The sequence below is a fragment of the Taeniopygia guttata genome, chromosome 2 (assembly GCF_048771995.1).
Source record: "Taeniopygia guttata chromosome 2, bTaeGut7.mat, whole genome shotgun sequence".
NCBI lineage: Eukaryota > Metazoa > Chordata > Aves > Passeriformes > Estrildidae > Taeniopygia > Taeniopygia guttata.
The window spans coordinates 51,144,082-51,161,263 of NC_133026.1; the positions used below are offsets into that span (position 1 = coordinate 51,144,082).

The window sequence follows — 17,182 nt, forward strand, 5'->3', positions numbered from 1 at the left end:
CCGGGATACACAGAGATTGATCATCCTAAGGAAGAACAGCAAACACTGCAGGCTTTAGCCCTATTGTGTGAATCCCCTAGCAATTCAACTTCCCTCTTCTTTCCTTATTAAGTCCCAGGAGATGTTATGAGTAAATAAAAGCTGCAGCACTCTTAATCATCCTTCAACCCTTCCCAGCTGATTAGTATTATTGGTGCTGAAAAGCAGTGCCAGTAACATCATAACTGTGTTCCACAGAAGCTGCCCAACTGACTGGTTCTCAGCACAGTTTTCCTAAAAAAGAGGAAGCTATCTGGAGCCTGCTAGGAATAAGCTTTTATATATAGAAATGTATAAGTAATAGATATAAATTGCATTTTCTCTCTGTGCAGTCCAGTCATCAAGCCTGTACAAACTTCATGGATAATATCTCAGGTGAGAGGTATGACTGGCTGCTTAGTTACCAGAGGAAGTTTAAAAGGTGTGAACATTCCCTCAACCTCTACTACCTGTCATTCTGAAACTTTCTCTGTCAGACAGCCCCACCTGTCACTCAAGAACTACGTCTGCTTGCCTGTTTATTTTCTCACTTGGGGTTGAGGTCACTTACCCTCCTTTTAGCTAATCAGAGGAGACAGTTGTAATCAAAGCACAATATCCGTGTTCCTGGGATGTCTTTTTTGAATAGTCTCTCTGTACACTGCTCTGCAAATCTTGCAAAGTAAGGTAGACATGTACAACCAGAGGAAAAGAACAGGAGAAAAGGTTTAGTTTGAGATCCAGCTAGAGGAAAAAAGTATTGCTCAATCTATATGCTACCTGGAAAAACAGGTGTAATATTTACAATATTTACTGAGTAATTTCTCATGTGTGACAAGAAAAATATTGCTAAGTTTATTAAATGGTAGCCTTTCACAGGATGATTAAATGGATATCCTAGCACAGATGTAAAGTGCAAAAAGGAGTTGAAAGTGTGTATTTTTCAAAACAGCAAATCAGCCTTCTGACTGCTCAGAGTTCTTAAGGGACTATGCATAAGACAACATGCCAGTCTGCATGGAGAAATTATTAATTTTACTCTCTATATTTCCTCTACTAGATACCTTTGTTAGGCTCTGATAAACAGTATTAAATAGCTGTCAGGTCCTGCCTTCAAAATCAGTGCATTATAGTACCTACTAAAGCTTTTCCTGTGGAGCTGATTCTGAAAAAGAGCTTTATACTCCAGGTGGGAGATTTGTATCTGAAGGAAAGAGCAGTGAAAAAATGACTGAGTTCAGGGAGAGAAGGAGTGTCTGCCTTGTTTGCCTTTGCCTAATTGTGTAGTGAGCTGGCAGATTGCCTTACCTTGCAGACCCTTGCTCATCTTGAAAAGATTTAAGGCATACTAGTTCCAGCCTGGTCTCTCAAGACTGATTTCTCTTTGCAATGCTATTGTGATGAATCATGCATTACTATGATTAGCAGAGAGAAGTACAATTACTTTTTTGCAGCCGTGGCTGGTAAAGGATTGCCTGGAAGCCCAGATGTGACAGAGGTGGAAAAAGCGTCTTCTGGGACATGAAGGGAATGGAGAGATGGAAACTGTCACATTTACAGTAAGAAAAAAAAAAAAAACCAAACCAAAAAAACCCCAAAAACCAAACAAACAAATTAAAAAAATAAAAAAGGGGAATAGGAGAAAGACTTGCTAATTAACACTACCAGACACAGGGCCCTGACTGAATTGGACCTTCCCTCTGAGCAAGTATGACTCTTCTCATGCATAAGAACCTGCTTATCAGCAACTTTTTATAGCAGATGGTACCCCCTCAAGAGCGATTAAAAAAAAAAAATAATGACAGAGACACTGAAAGATACTGAAGAAGAAAAACAAGCTATCCTGGAGAAGGTTTAATAGTATTACCAGGCAATTGGAAAGTGCCTGTCAAAATTGAAAGGAAGCAGGGTGAGGAGACAGAGTGGAAGAGAATATAATTAAGAGAAGGAGAGCATTGGCCAACTGTGTGGTAGACCCCACATGGTCTCCATTCTTGGAAAAGACAACAAGCTGCTTCTTCCCAATGCTGGCTGTTTTTACCCTGCTTGAAGAAGGACACTGAGATGATACCAACGTCCTAAGAGCCTTTGAAATTCAAGTTCTCAATGGAGAAGAAATAAAATTTTAAATGGCACAAAAGTGTAACAAATTATTTTCTATTTCTATAGTGTAAACAACAGTAATCTTTTGATGCCCTTAATATCTTTTCCTTGTTTGCCAATAATCTCTCATTTCTCTCATTGCCAAGGCATGAACGCTTCCAATACTTCTAAATTTCTATCAGTCTTTGTGGACCAGAATTGCTTATACCTTACAGTCTCTCAGAGGTGGCAGGGCAGCTTATCTGAAAGGTCCAAGCAAAGGTTTGGTGCTTGCACCATTAGAACTAAAGGTGCACTTACAGTCAATGTGGTAACTGTTGTTGTTGAGTCAGGGACAAATGAAAAGACTTTAAGATGTTTAGAAGGTTTAAAGAACATTTATTAAGAAGTAGTGAGTGTTTTTACAGTCTGACTTTCTAAGGTGACTACCTCAAGTAAAAACTCTCAAAGTAAAAACTTTTCACTTTATTGGTGAACTATGAATAGCACATTCTCTAAGAACATAACTATAAACAACATGAACAGAAAGAGAGATAATAATAATTTGAATTCTTTCTCCTAACTTTCCCAGGCCAAAGCCTGAGAGAATTCTCTCTGCTCTCTCTTCGACTGAACTGAGAGCCTCTACAGGTAACCACAGAATCCTGGAATGGTATAGGTTGAAAGGGACCTTCAAGCTTATCTGGATCATTTCAATGCACCTTTCATGGGCAGGGACACCTTTTACTAGACCAGGTTTCTCAGAGCTCCATCCAGCCTGGCCTTGAGCACTCCTGAGGCTGGGGCATCTACAATTCCTCTGGGCAACCTGTTCCAGTGCCTGTAAATCCGTAAAGGGTTTCTTCCTAATATCCAATCTAAACCTGCCCTCTTTCAGTTTGGAGCCACTTCCCCTTGTCCTAAAAATGTGGCCCAGACTAGCCCACCACTGACGACACTTAAATTACGTTGATCTGAGTGAGAATTTCAGACTAACAGGACGGACTGAGAAGTGGGGCTGACATGTTGGTCCCATTTCCCTTCCATTTGACCGGAAACCCTCAGTGACAGGCAATCACATAATTATTAGGTTGGAAAACACCCCTGCGAGCATCTAGCCCGTGGACCTCGCTCACTCTTTCTCCAAACGCCTCTAGAAGACCTTGTCCCCCCGCCTCGTCCCACCCCGGGGCGTAGCGGCTCCGAGCGGGGCTCTGCGGGCGCTCCCGGCCGCTCCGAGCCGCGCTGCCGGGCCGGCGGACGGACGGACGGACGGACGGGATGGAGGGAAGAACGGGAGCAGGAAGATGTGGAGGGAGGGACCGGCGCTCCTCTGCTGCCCTCTGCTGCGGGGCCCTGCGCCGCTGCGCTCCGCCCGAGCTCCAGGGAGACAGGAAGGACGCTGGATGCGAGGCGATGCCGCCCTGTCCCTGATGGAGCGGCTGGAGAGGGGTTCCTGCAGGGACAAATTACGGTCCAGGAGGTGGAAACACATCCCTGACACATTTGAGGGGTCAAAACTTGCCCTCCTATGTGCTCCCCAGAGCAAACTTAAATTTAGCAGTGTTTTCCATTTTATGCCTGAAGATGATTAACACCCCAATTAAGAGTTCTGAGCGAGGAGAAACTACGAATTTAACAAATTTTCTGATGTTCTTGAAATTACATTAATTGAAACCTAAGCGGCACCTAGGAATGCCGCATCACTCTGGGCGAGCTGGAAGGGCACAGGCGGCAGCGGCGGGGACAGCAGAGCGGGGATGCTGCCAGCCCTCCGACACGGCTTTCCCTGCATCCCGAGGGCGCCGGCGGGGACAGCAGAGCGGGGATGCTGCCAGCCCTCCGGCACGGCTTTCCCTGCATCCCGAGGGCGCGGGCACGCAGGCGGCATGCCAGGGCATGAGCACTCGTGGCAGGCTTTACTTCTCTCCAGTTTCCCTGGGCTTCCCGGTGCTCCTGCCACATCCTCTTCCCTTTCCCTCCTCTCTCCCTCTCCCGCCTCGGGCGCACAGGCGCTGCCCTCCCTTAGCCCCGCCCCCTCGGCCCATGGGCCTCCGCCGCTGCCAATCAGCGCGTCCCGCCTTTCCGACCCGCTGCTGAATCAACCGCCGAGCAACAGATTGCGGCGGCCATCGATGCCCTCGGCTTGCCCTGCCGCCCCGGCGCCGAGCGCATCCCGGTGCCCGGCACATCCCGGTGCCGAGCACATCCCGGTGCCGGGCACATCCCGGTGCCGGTGCCGCTTCCCCGGTCCTGGCCGGGGGATGTAGGAAGACGCGCGGCCGAAGGCACCCGGGCAGCGCCGCCGCTTGTCGCCTGCAAGGGCGGGCGCAGCCGCCGGCGCGGCCGTGTGGCTGCACGGGAGACCGGGAAGGGGCACGGCTTCTCCCCGCCCGCCGCCGGGCCCGCCCGGCTCTCCGTGCCTTTGGCGTGTGCTTGCCCGTGCCGCGGGGCCATGGAGCGCGTGTTCACGCCGCTGGAATGCCTCCTGCCCGCCGGTACGGTACCTCCCGCCCCAGCCCCGCCGCGCCGGGCGGCGGAAGGAGCGAGGGAGGGGAGCGGGGCGGCCGCGCCTCCCGCCCGCCCCTGCCTCCGCAGCCCCGCCGAGCCCCGCTGCGGAACGCCGCGCTGTGTCCGCCCGCTCAGCCTGAGCTTGGGCTCAGCAGGGCGGTTTGGTACCGTGCTCGCCCCTCTGGAGTTCAACATTGCCATTTCAACCCGAGCCCTTCGGGTTCAACCGGTGCTTTCCGCTTGCTGCCGCCGTTTTCTCGGCTCGGCCGGGCGGAGCGCTCCGCTGACACCTGTCTGTCCCTTATCTCCTACCGCTATCCCTACCCCCCTGGGGCAAGGGGTCCCCGGGCTTGGCATCCACCCCCCGTGTGCCTTTGGCTCCCCGCTTCCTGCCCGTGTGCTTTGCCCTAGAGCCACCCTTGTACCCTGCCTTGCCCTTCAGTTCTGCACAGCAAAGCTTTGAGGTTTGTATTCAGGGTTTTCTTTGGTTTTCCCAAGCTATCCAATAGTATTGTGGTGTTGATATAATTTTTGACATCTGAGAGGTGAACTCTACTAATATACATCATTATGTGTCTAAAGGATGGAGCACCTGTAATAAGCACAGACTTAGCTAAGTGGCTTGTACATGGTTTGGAATAGGCACCTCTTCTTCACTCTGTTTGCACAGAGTCTAATTCAGTAGTGTTTCCAATTTGTTGTTCAGTGATACAATTATAAACAGTAAATATTTTTATCTTTCCGTAACGTGATTTAAAGCTGCATAAAAATAATTCTGGCATAGCAGCTGAATTCTAACTGACACTGCTCTTTTCTACTCTGTTCTGGCACAGACACCAGCTGCTGCATTGAGGTAACTGTTATTTATTTACTAGTAAGGTTTGTAGAAAGGGCAGAGTTTAATAGAATGCACACTTTGTACAATTCAGTATGTTTCTACAGCTAGCAGTTTAAGAGCATGTTTAAATTCATTCCACTATGGTACATTTTTTAAATCATGCTTCGCTATGGTTCTTAAAAACTTCTTCAGGATATGGTCAAAACTACTAACTTGTAAAGCTTCACTCAAGCAATTCTTGCCAGAAATGTGTATTTGACAGTGTGTGGATGTGGACTTTGAGACACGCTGTTGCTTTGGCGGGAAAGAAGGAATGAGCATGTAGGTGAGATTTTAATGGGTGAACTTTGATTCATTGTGACATGATCTCCTCTTATATACAGTAAATGATTACTAAGTATATAATAAGGCCAAACAAGAAGCTGCCTTTTGTTGATAAGAGCACTGGAGTGCTTGCCCTACAAGAACTGGATGAGAAAACTGGGCTGTTTAGGCTGGAGAAGAGGTTGCTGTGAGGTTGTGTGGAGACCTCATAGCAAGTGCCCAGTATATGAAGGGGGCTACGGGGAAGCCAGAGAGGCACTCTCCATCCTGTAACTGTAGTGATAGGACAAGGAGTAATGGGCTCAAATTCAAATAGGAGAAATTTAGGTTATAGATATTAGGAAGAAATTCTCTACTGTGAGAGTGGTAAGACACTGGAACAGGTTGCCCAGAGAGGCTGTGGATGCCCCAACTCTGACACTGTTGAACACCAGGTTGGATAAGGCCTTGAGCAACCTGATTTAGTGGGTGGTGTCCCTGTCCACCACAGGAAGGATTGGAACTAGGTAATCTATAAGGTTCGTTCCAACCCCTTAACATTTTATGATTCTATAAATTTATCCCTGTGGAAGTACAAGCATTGCTGTTTGTTTATAAGATAGTTGCCTTTGATAGACATTGTACAATGCTAGGGCTACCATATGTCCTCAGTTTCCAGGAGTTGCCTGTCTTTGGTTATGTCCGGTTGGATTTGAAGATTGGAGATGTTTGTTCAGTTTTCTTGTGACCCACAGCCTTCTCATACCAGAGGCTCCAGCTGGATGTAAAGAAGCCTGCTTCTCTGAAAGAAAAGTCTGCTGCTTACCTACAGATCCGTTGATTATACAGTCTGTGCCTGTAAAATGCACAGTGGTACTTCATCAGGATCCTTGTCATCATTACAGACATTCATTACTGGCATTACCAACTGAATTAGCCTGCTCAAAGTATTCAATGCTGAGCAGATTTATTTGGCAATTCCACCATTTAAACTCTGGTATCCTGCTTGGGGAACTCAGAAATAAGGTTTTCAAAATTGGATAGCTAAAATAAGCCTCCCAAATTCTTCTGGAGAAAGTAGCTACTGGTAGTTCCTCCATCTGTTTGCTTTATTGGCATAGGTATTTAAGTGTCCAAATAGTATAAAGCTAATCAATGAAGAACATGCCAGTTCCTAGAAGCTAAACATAAGCTTACACAATAGACTCTTTTTGAGGCCGTTGAAGCACTATGGATCTTGCCCCTTTCCTTCAATACTAGAAATAATATTATGTATAGCAGTGTGTGACTGTGTTTATAGTGGGGACACTGAAAGATTACTCGGCTATGTTCGAAAATTATGAATTACTTTGTTTCTCTTTTTGAGTTGTTCGGAAATTATTCTTTTATTGATACAGGATAGAGTGAAACACTCCCAGGTTTTAGAACATTATAATATTAGATACCTGAACTGGAATTTTAGGGCCATGTATGCCTTGGTAATTTTAGTCAGTGTAGTTAGAATGAGTTCTTAGATTGTACATCTCTCTCTATCTCACCTGATTGATGTTAAAGTAGTAGATATTTGAGAACTGCTGTGCTAACTAGTATGCTCAGGGACTTTGAACATTATTCAGTCAAACAGTTGGAGCACAGTTGAAAATCACCACAGTACAGTCAGAACACCGTGCTGTGGACTTTAGAACTATGTTGATTTGCTTAGTGTAGTTAAGAATTGGTAACAAGATAGAATTTAAAGTGGGATTGAGTCTAAATTTATGTTTTGCACACTGAAATAAATATATTTTCATTTCCTCATGAAATGAAACCTTTAAAAAGTCTCGCAGAAGGCTCTGCCACAGAGACCTGTACACTGTGTGAAAGGGTCAGGCAGACAGGCAAGGCTCTTGTAGAAGGCTCATAATGATGTCACACTACAGCCTGTGAGTTCATGACAAGAGTAGCTTAGCTTATCTGGAGCATCCTTTGATAGACTCGACATTTCCCTCCTGCTGCTTATACCCTTTTCTTGCACTGTCATTGCCTCCTGCTGCTTGTCCCAGACTGTGCTGCAGGCACTTCTGCAGAGAGACAAGTGTTTCTAATTTATTATTTTAATACTGTGAACTTTGGGAGCTGAGTGTGCTGTGCTTGTGACTGCTTAACAGTGGAAGTACTGTAGCATCCTATAATAAGGTTGTCCCTGAATACCACTTGAGATTTTGAGAAGGGCAGAGTGCCAGTTTGCTAGGCTGTGTTTTCTCACAGGGAACGTTTTACATTGCTTGCCGTAGCATGGCCTGGATTCTTGCTCATCTCCAGATGTGATTAATGATTCCTTGCCTTGCACAGTCCTTGAAGTGCGGCTCAGTATTGGTTTTATCAAATGGATGATGCAGAAGGAGGATATCTTCCTCAGTTTATAATCCAACAGCTCCCAGTACGAGTGTCTTGCCTTGCAGAGGTGGAGGTGTTGCAAAGAAATGTCAAATCTTATTTATCCCTCTGCTCTCTTCTGTGCCTTGCTGAGGGTATGTTGGGGGTTGAGCTTGCTCTGAGTGACAGAGGGCCTGTGCTACCAGTCAAAATTGGTTTCCCTGTCCTCACTTCTCCATGCCCCGAGTCAAATGGACTCCTGAACTGTGTTCAGAACTGGTGGTTAAGATGTGCTTTTCTCAGAAGTGCTGTCCTTATTTCACTGAAGCAAGGTCATCTATATGCCATGAGAGACAGATCCACAACAAATAGGACAAAGGCTGCTTCAGAATTATAGAGAAAATATATAGTCATCTCTTTGTGCAAAGGGACTATAAAATTCTGCATTGAATTTTAAGCAAAGAGAACAAGAGGAAGTAACAATATGCTCTGAATGCTCTTCCATCATTCTGCAAGCTTGATTGTCTCTTGCTTTACTCTATGTCTTCTGGAAATGTTACTGGCTGTAAACAAGTTACCTCTGAAAGGACTGCATCACGATATTCCTTTTAAATGCCTGAAGCTTGAACTTCTTCCTTAATGTTCCCTTTTATGTGACACTGAGGATTTGAAGTTATTTTGTGAAACAGTAACATGTTTGCCATTCAGTGAATGGCCTCTGGCTGGTACACGTGCTGATGACTGTTTAAATATCCCCTTTACTGGAGCTCTGCATGGTATCTGTGATACATTATCATGTCATCTAATTCACAAAATTCAACCTGATGATCTCTGTTAGTTATTGAATATTAAAGGTGTATGGAAAAGGTGTGGAGTCCCAAACTATTGGATAGCTCTGCATTTTTGAGGATTTGTGCCACAGCTGTTGGATTAGGCTAGTGAAGTTTTCAGGTGAATCAGGTATTTCAAAAGCTGTTACTGAATTCACTTAAACAGAAAAAGTGTTAACAGGGGTTTCACTTCTTTTAAGACTGTTACTGGCATTCCTTAATAAAATTAGGAAGGACTTCCATTGGCTGTTACATTGTTGTCTTTTTAACTTAAATATTTTCAAAATGCTTTTTATTTATTTTTCTGTGAATGTTGCTGACCTGCTCTTGTTCTCCGTTTCATTTAAGTAGCAACACCATTAATGTAGTCTAGTTACCTGAAACTCATTAGTTTGTTTTTGAAGTAGCTGTTAATATTCACCTGCTCAGGCCATGCTGCTTGCTAATCTGTGCTGGGTCAGCATTTGTTTTGTAAGTGTTATTGTATAGATTACTTACAGGTGCACTTATGACTGAAGTATTACAGGTAGAATGGCATTAAAAGACACATTCATTGTTAACCTCACCACTTTCTTTTAGATCTTTGCTTTCACTTATGGAAAGCTTTTGGAGTTCTTTATATATATATATATATATATATATATATATATATATATATATTTTTATTTTTTTTTTTAATGCTTTCTGTGCAGGTGTGTTATTTGGAATGAGGTAATAAGGCATCTTTAACAATTTTAACAAAGCACATATAACCATTTGAGCTAGTAGGAAAATGGATGTTTACTTATTTTACTTGTTTTTGTACGCACACAGGGCCACCTTTTGAAACGTATTGACTTCAGCTGCTGTTTATGTGGATGTTGGATTCTCATATTTTGCAGTGTCTGCACTGAGTGTTCCATCTCTTGCAGTCACAAATAGGGCATAGCTCTATTTTGGGTGGGAATATGATGGTGGACGGGTCTGAGGTCATCTCAACACAAAAGCAAAAAAAAGAAAAGAACAAACTAAAAACTAAGACAAAATCCACCTCCAAAAGCATCACAAATAAGGAGCCTAACAGAAAGAACCCAAAACTAACAAAAAAATCTTCAAGACCCCATTGAGTATTAGAGCAATAATGTTGTTACTGGAATTTCTGAGACAAAAACATTCATTATGGCTTGCCCAGATAGTAAAGCACCTGGATAAATTAAATTCCTTTTGGAAGGTCTTGTTATTTTAAATCAGCTGAGGCTTAAAGCTAGGAAATACACAAGCTGATCTCCTGTAGTCTTTTTTTTTCTTCTTCTTTTTTCTCATCTCTCTCTATTTTTTTTTCTCCTGTGATTTAAGGAGATATGGAGATGGGAAATACACTTGTTCCAGTGTTCATGTTTCTTGTATTCAATTGCATGTGTACTGAAAACCGTTTAAACTTGTTAGTGTTACAAGAGCAAAATATTAATCTTAAGAAGATACAGGTAGTCAAGGAGAATAGTGGACTTTCAGCTCTTGTTTTTCCTTTGCTGTATTCCCTTGCATGTCTCTCATCAGCCCTTAAAACACTACAGCAGTTTCACAGCACTTTAGCATTATGATATATCTAAAATCTATGTGTATACATATATATAAAAGCTAGTTTTACTTTCTGGAAGTGGAAAACAAAAGAGGCTTCCTTTGTTTTTTATCCTGTTTACAAAGCTGATCTAAGTTTGATTTATGAAGAAATTGAATATGAAGCATAGAAATGAAGCACTTTATTTACTCAGGAGAAAACATAACACTGGTAGATTTCAGATTTTTCAAGATCCAAAATAACAAATGCCAGGCATCCTTGTGCATTTACTTTAGGTTTGGACATCCTGAGATATTAATCAAAGCTTAATCTTTGTAGAAAATAGCAGCATCAAGAGTGAAACTTAAAATCAAAGTCTTAAGAAAAGCAAATGAAAAAACACCCAAGTAAGGAAGCCACCTGAAAACAAGTTAAAGGATTAGAAGCTTCTTTTCATTAGTCAGTTCTCATCAGCACTTCTAATGAGTTTTAGGTTTGGATGTAAGCTCAGGGGTTAGGACCTTTAAGAACAAAGATGTTAAATTTTGTCCAGGGAAATTACTAGTTACAAATGTAAAAATTTTTTTTTCTCTCTGTGACATAAAAATAACCATGCTAGTCTCAAAGTACCATTGTTGAAAAATGTGCATAAAAGGAGGGGGGATGCTTCACTCCCTCTGCCCTCTAACCAAACAAAAACCCCAGATTAGGAAATAAGCTGACAAACCGCAGAACCAACCCACAAACAAATAAAATCCCTACAACCCAGCAGTAGATCTTATCCAGTACAAAATGTAGTAAATCAAGAGAAGAGAACTCAGATGTGTACAACTGCTTTTTGGTACAGCACAGAACATTTCCCATCTCTTATTTCTACACAGAGGGGAATTTGCAGTGTGTCCAGCAAGGTTAATTAATCTGATCTATAGCCAAATAACTTCAAGATGGAAAAGAACTGAATATCTGTTGTCCCTTCCACCAGAGTATAGCTGGAATAGAACCAGTTATTCAGATTTTTGCCTTACATTTTTCTGTAAAATATAGCTGTGGTGAATTAGATATGAGTTTATGGAAACAGGTTCTCCGTTCCATTCAGGTCTGACCTTAAACATGAGGATTATGATTTAACAGTGTTTATGTAGTACTGCCTTTGCAAAATTAAAAAGAGAATTGAGAATTTAAAGTTTTACAGGAATGTTCTGTTAGTTAAATTCTACATAGAGAGCACATTTAGTAGCTTTTGGATTGCTTTCAATTAAATCTATTGCTGTATATCCAATAGCAGATGAAGCTGCTGGAAGGGTTTTCCTGTAATTTCTTAGCTTTGAAATGTTATTTTGAATGGCAATGGAATTTTCACAATGCTAGTGCTGATTTTCTGTATCTTATGTTGATGGATTGTCTGCCAGGCTTCCTCTCTGGCAGGACAGAAGCTGGAGGCATGCATGTGTTTATCAGGCCAATTGAAATAAATAGGAAGCCAGCCAGCGAATTCAGTAGGAGCAGAACCTTACCCTCACTATTTATTTATTTATTTATTTATTTATTTATTTATTTATTATATAGTTGTGACTAGTGGTGTAGGTTCTGTTTGGTTTTATTGCTTGTTTTCTCTTACTGTAGCTCTTTTTTTCTGGTCTGTCCAAATTATCTGGTCAACACTGATACTGGGCAACACAGCAATACGTAAGTAGTTGTTAAGAAGTATTTATATGTACAGTTTTTGACCAGATTGTTCAGTGTCTTTGGTGGTAAAAAATGTCTGTGTGTCTGACAGAAATAAGTTGGCTTTACTGCAGAAGGAAAATATGTTGATGTTACAAAACACTGGGGACTCAACTAGAAAAGCTTTGACTTCCATGACAGTGTCAGTAAGGGTGAATGTGGACTTGCTTGGTGAAGACACAGCAAAGTGTGTCAGGAAAGGCATTCTTTCTTCTCTTTCTTGTTTCTCTTTTTCCTCCACAGACACAATTCACAATTATGTGTTCTGTATAAGCATACATGAAAGAAGAGAACTCAAGCACCAGTATGGGTTGGGGGCTGACCTACTAGAGAGCAGCTCTGCTGAGAAGGACCTAGGAGTCTTGGTGGATGACAGGCTGATTATGAGCTCTTGTGGCCAGGTGAGCCAATGGTATTGTTAGAGGGCAACTTGAGTCAAGCAGCTAAGGATCTGCTGCTTGGACACTTGGAGCACCAGAAGAAGTGGTGCAGTGTCTTAGCTGCTGCGGATGCAACAGAAATAGCTCTTGGGCAATGTGTGATCCCCTAATTTCATAATGAGTCAGCCTGGGCACAGTGGAGGTGATTAAGCTCTGATATGAAAGTGTTTGTCTCCATATTGCCATTTCCTGCTACAAATGGAAAATTTGCCTATCAAGTTTCCTAAAGAAGAGCTTGATTTATTCTTTAAAAAAAACACAGAAAGAAAGAAGGAAAGGGGACTCAATACTGACAAAACTTTTAAGGGCAAGTTAATGTTTGGCTTTCTGGACTCTGCACAGCAGTGTTCTTGAAAGGTACAGCCACAAGACTTTGCCTCAAACTGATCTAATGTCTCTACTGTTATGAGACCCCCTCTGGAGTACTATGTCCAGCTCTGGTGACTCCAGAATGAGGACATGGATCTGCTGGAGGGTCACAAAGATGATCAAGGGGTTGGAACACCTCCACTATGAAAACAGGCTGAGGTAGTACAGCCTGGAGCAGAGAAGGCTCTGGGCAGACCTTAGAGCAATCTCTAAGCTTTCCAGTACTTCAAGGGGCCCTACAAGAGAGATGGTGAGGGACTTTTGCCAAGGACATGTAATAGGAGAAGCAGAAATGGGTTTAAAGTGAAAGAGGGTAAATTCAGATTATGTTTGAGGAGGAAACTCTTGACTGTGATGGTGGTGAAGCACTGGAATAAGATGCCCAGAAAAGTTGTGGGTGCCCCATTCCTGGAAGTGTTCAAGGCTAGGTTCCATGAGGCTCTAAGTGACCTGATCTAGTGGAATGTGTCCCTGCCCATTTCCGGGTGGTTGGAACTAGATGATCTTTAAGGTCCTTCCAACTTCGACCCTTCTATGATTCTGTTATATAACTTTCACTGTAGATTGGTGTGATCTTCAATTCTGTCCTCTTGAGATGCTGGTGTCTTCCTGCTGTTATCAAAAGTGCCTTCCTGTTAGCTCTGCTTTCTTTGCACAGAATTCACTGTGGAAGTGACATTTAATACTGTATGCACAGGCTTTGAGCCTTTCTAATGACTTTGGTAACTATGAACGGAGGATTTAAATGGTCATTTTGTATCTTTGGGAAATAAAATCACTGATACCAGATGTTCTTCCTTGAACTGACTTGTTGGCAGGGTTTTTGCTTGGAAACTAAATCTCTTAGTTCCCTGTGCCTCTGTTTGCATTGCTGTTCTAATGTACTGGTGAGTAGTAAGGCTGCTGCTCTATTTACCTGATTAATAGTAACAGGTTTTGTCACTTGACCTTGTGGAAGAATTTCTTATTTTCTCTTAGTCTGCTATCCTGTCATAAGATCATAAGTTAAATTTTTGTGCCAGCAAAATTCTTTAAGTCAGTAGGAAGTTTGATCTGCTTTGTAACGTTTTTGCTGTGTTTCTGTGACCATGTTTGTCTTCTATTTGTTTCTCCTTGCACCCACAGCTGCCATAGTTGTGTTGACAAAGCCCCGAGTGTACACCCGGTTACAAGAAAGCAGTTGCCGCTTAGGAGGAGCAATAGCAGTGCTAGACAAAAAAAAAAAAAAAAAAAAAAAAAAATCCCTTCCTTTAGCGTATACAACATGTACTCCATGCGCAGAGTTTTTTGACAGCAACATGGACAGAGTGTGTTGTAACATGGACGTGTCTGGCATGTCTTCTCCACTGCAGCAGGCTGTCTTCCCTGCTGATGAAGTGTGAAGTGTGTGTGAAATTATCCATCAGTGTCTGGTGTCCCCAGAGAGGACAGACAGGGAGTGATGAGAGCTGGGTTGTGGCCTTGGGTACCACTCGGTGGTGATGGCCATATGGTGTGGGAGAGGGGGCGCTTCCAAGGGGGTCACAACAGATGTTTTGATAGCATACTTGCTGCCAAAAGCTTTGTGTCAGCCAGCTCCAGTAAGGGGGTGTTAGAGCTGTCCCAGGGGTGCACTTAAAGAGAAATGCTCTTTAGGTAACACATAGTGTAATCTGTTATTTGCATTGCATTTAGCTGTATTTTGTCAGGCAGACAAAGGTACCTATAAGATGCAGAGGTTGGACATAGGAGCCAAACAAATTCATACCTGTATCAGGTACTGATCTGTAACATGGGAAAGAATAACCAACCATTTGGATACTGTACCTAGAGGAACACTGATGGAGAATCTACCTAAGTCAGTTGCAGCTCATCTTGAAACCAGAATGAGTTTCGGGCTATCCTTTATACAAACGGCTAAACTAGATTGTCACAGTGATCCTTTCTGGCCTCTTAGTCTATAAATTTGAAACACTTGGCCTGCCAAAGGATAGACTTATTTTCCTTTCTCTTTAAGTAGAATGGACAGGCTTGTGAGGAAAGAGAGGAATGGGTATATCTGAGGATGTGTATATGCTGCAGTATGGAGTATGAAGTGGCTAGTCATGTGAAACAAAGGAGGTGTTGGAGAATAAGGAGCTGATTTCAGAGCTCTTGCAATGCAATTTTATTGCAATGCAATTTAGAAATTTAGAGGGTGGTACTTCTTCCTTATGTTTTGAGTAAATTGTGTTCTTAAAATGAAAAAAAAAAAAATGAAACACCCAAAAACCCTGTAATATTTTGTTATTGTTCCTAGGAAGCAAGTAGAAGTTACTGGAGTAAGATTTTACTATACACTGTGCTGAATTTGCTGTTGGTTACTGTGAGCTAGCAAAAGCTTTGAAATTATTTCCATAGAATCTATTCTTATTTATCTATAAATATTATAATTGTGAATCCCACAAGGAGTAAAAAAAAAAATTGGATTTAGACAGTGAAATGAATAGTTATGCTAAACTTATATAACATTATGCACAACTATTCTGTTTCTTGCCGGATTTACATTTCTTGAATACATTTGCTGAAATAAATAGCCAGTTTCCTTTGAGAGCAGAGTTGGAACTGAATAAATGTAAGGCCTCAGAGTATTAACAAAGGGGCTGAACTCTAAACCAGTGTAGTTATACAGCTCATATAATGTAAATTAGAACAGTAGAGAGGAAATATAAAGTTAATGCATAGGAAGAGATAGTAATATTTTGTGAGAGTTTATAAACTTCTAGTTTTGTAATCTTGTCCTTTGCTGTTTAGTCTTTGCTTTTCTTCTTTTCCCCAAGCAGGAAATACATATGGAAAATGCACATTTTATGATACAAGTATCAGGTAAAAGGAATTTTGTTACTTTTCCTGAGAGAAGAAGCCATGAAAAGAGGAGAATTTAGGAAGGAGAGCCTGCTGTTCTATTCAGTGGAGAACCTTTGCAGCACACAGTGTATCTGTACAGAATTGTCCTATTCATAGTTTCCCCAAGAGCATACATAACAGACCTTGGAAATATGCACCAGTTATATTGCAGTTGGGTAAGAAATGAATTTCAGCTATAGCAAAGTTGTCTTGAGTTAGATATTTGGGGAAAAACATGTAAGTAGCAGGAGGAAGCACTGGAATACATTATTTGAGAAGATGAAGTCCCTGTTGCTAAGAGCCTTTCCTTTTTCAAGGGTACATGAAGAATGAAGTAGAATCAGATCAGAGAAGTGATTCTACTTAGGGGCAGAAGAATAGACCAAATGTACAAAACTGTAGAAGACTGAGATGGGAATTTAAGAATCATATCTGTAGAGTCAGAGGCAGTTACCTTTGTGCATATTGTTCTCAGAAGGGAGGACAGGCCATTACTGCACACATTCTCACTCAGCTAATCAGACTGGCTTCACCTGGGCTACTCAGACCAGGAGGATTTGTTCTTGTGGTCTATAGTTTTCATACTGCAAATTAATGATGATTTCTTCTACATTACAATAATAATATTTATTTTTAGCTAAATCACAGATGATGTCAAAAGTTCACAAACATGTGAAAAGAGGTATGAGGAGTGAAGCTTCATAAGTTCTGAAATAGCTTTCTACTATGGGTAGAAATTGCTATGAGTTTTCCAGATGGTGAAATCTGCCTCTGTAATTTCATTTCATCTGTTTCCATACTGCTGATAATTGGCACTTGAATTTGTAGAGGTTTCAGAGGGATTACCTTGAAAAAAGCCCTGAACATTTACAAATTCTCATATTCTATTACTTTTTACAGATGATCTTTCATATTGGTGAGAAAGATAAGTGTGTTCTATAGACTATGATGAATATTCTAGGAATATACTTTCTCTTGATGTCCAAAGGGACTATAAATTTTCAAAAAGAAAGATTCTTTCAGATAATAGCTCCTAATTTTTTTTCAAAAGCACAAATTATGCATTTCTGACAGTAAAAAAAAACAGCAAGAGAATGCATCTGCAAAGAGTTTTTCTGTAGTTTAATCTACTTTATAGTGAAAGTTAATATATTTAGTTTTCATGCATATCACTCTTGAGAAAAATTCTGCTGTCATGGTAATTTCTGTAGTCATTATCTCCAGTGATAAAGTGTGTCTCAAGTCACAGGATTTCTGTTGAGTTGAGGTACATCAGTTATGGAATGTCTGCATCATGTTCATCTGCTGC

General features: G+C 41.9%; 2 protein-coding genes across 5 annotated transcripts in view; one reads left to right on the plus strand and one right to left on the minus strand.

Moving 5' to 3' along the window:
• Nucleotides 1-2,485: 2,485 nt before the first annotated feature.
• Nucleotides 2,486-4,840, minus strand: LOC140682651 (uncharacterized). The gene is made up of 2 exons (XM_072925924.1): nucleotides 4,251-4,840; nucleotides 2,486-3,556 (listed from the first exon to the last, which is right to left on the minus strand). Exons 1-2 carry the CDS (start codon nucleotides 4,810-4,812, stop codon nucleotides 3,162-3,164), a joined length of 957 nt encoding a protein of 318 aa, XP_072782025.1. The 5' UTR covers nucleotides 4,813-4,840; the 3' UTR covers nucleotides 2,486-3,161.
• Nucleotides 4,466-17,182, plus strand: part of TPK1 (thiamin pyrophosphokinase 1) — a 292,817-nt gene continuing 280,100 nt past the window's right edge. For all 4 annotated transcript variants that reach the window (XR_012054636.1, XM_032746808.3, XM_030265289.4 and 1 more), the window contains exon 1: nucleotides 4,466-4,598. Coding sequence is in view for 3 of the 4 variants with exons in the window: in XM_032746808.3 (XP_032602699.3) it covers nucleotides 4,556-4,598 (43 nt within the window). In the remaining variant the exon portion in view is untranslated. The remainder of the gene's footprint in view (nucleotides 4,599-17,182) is intronic.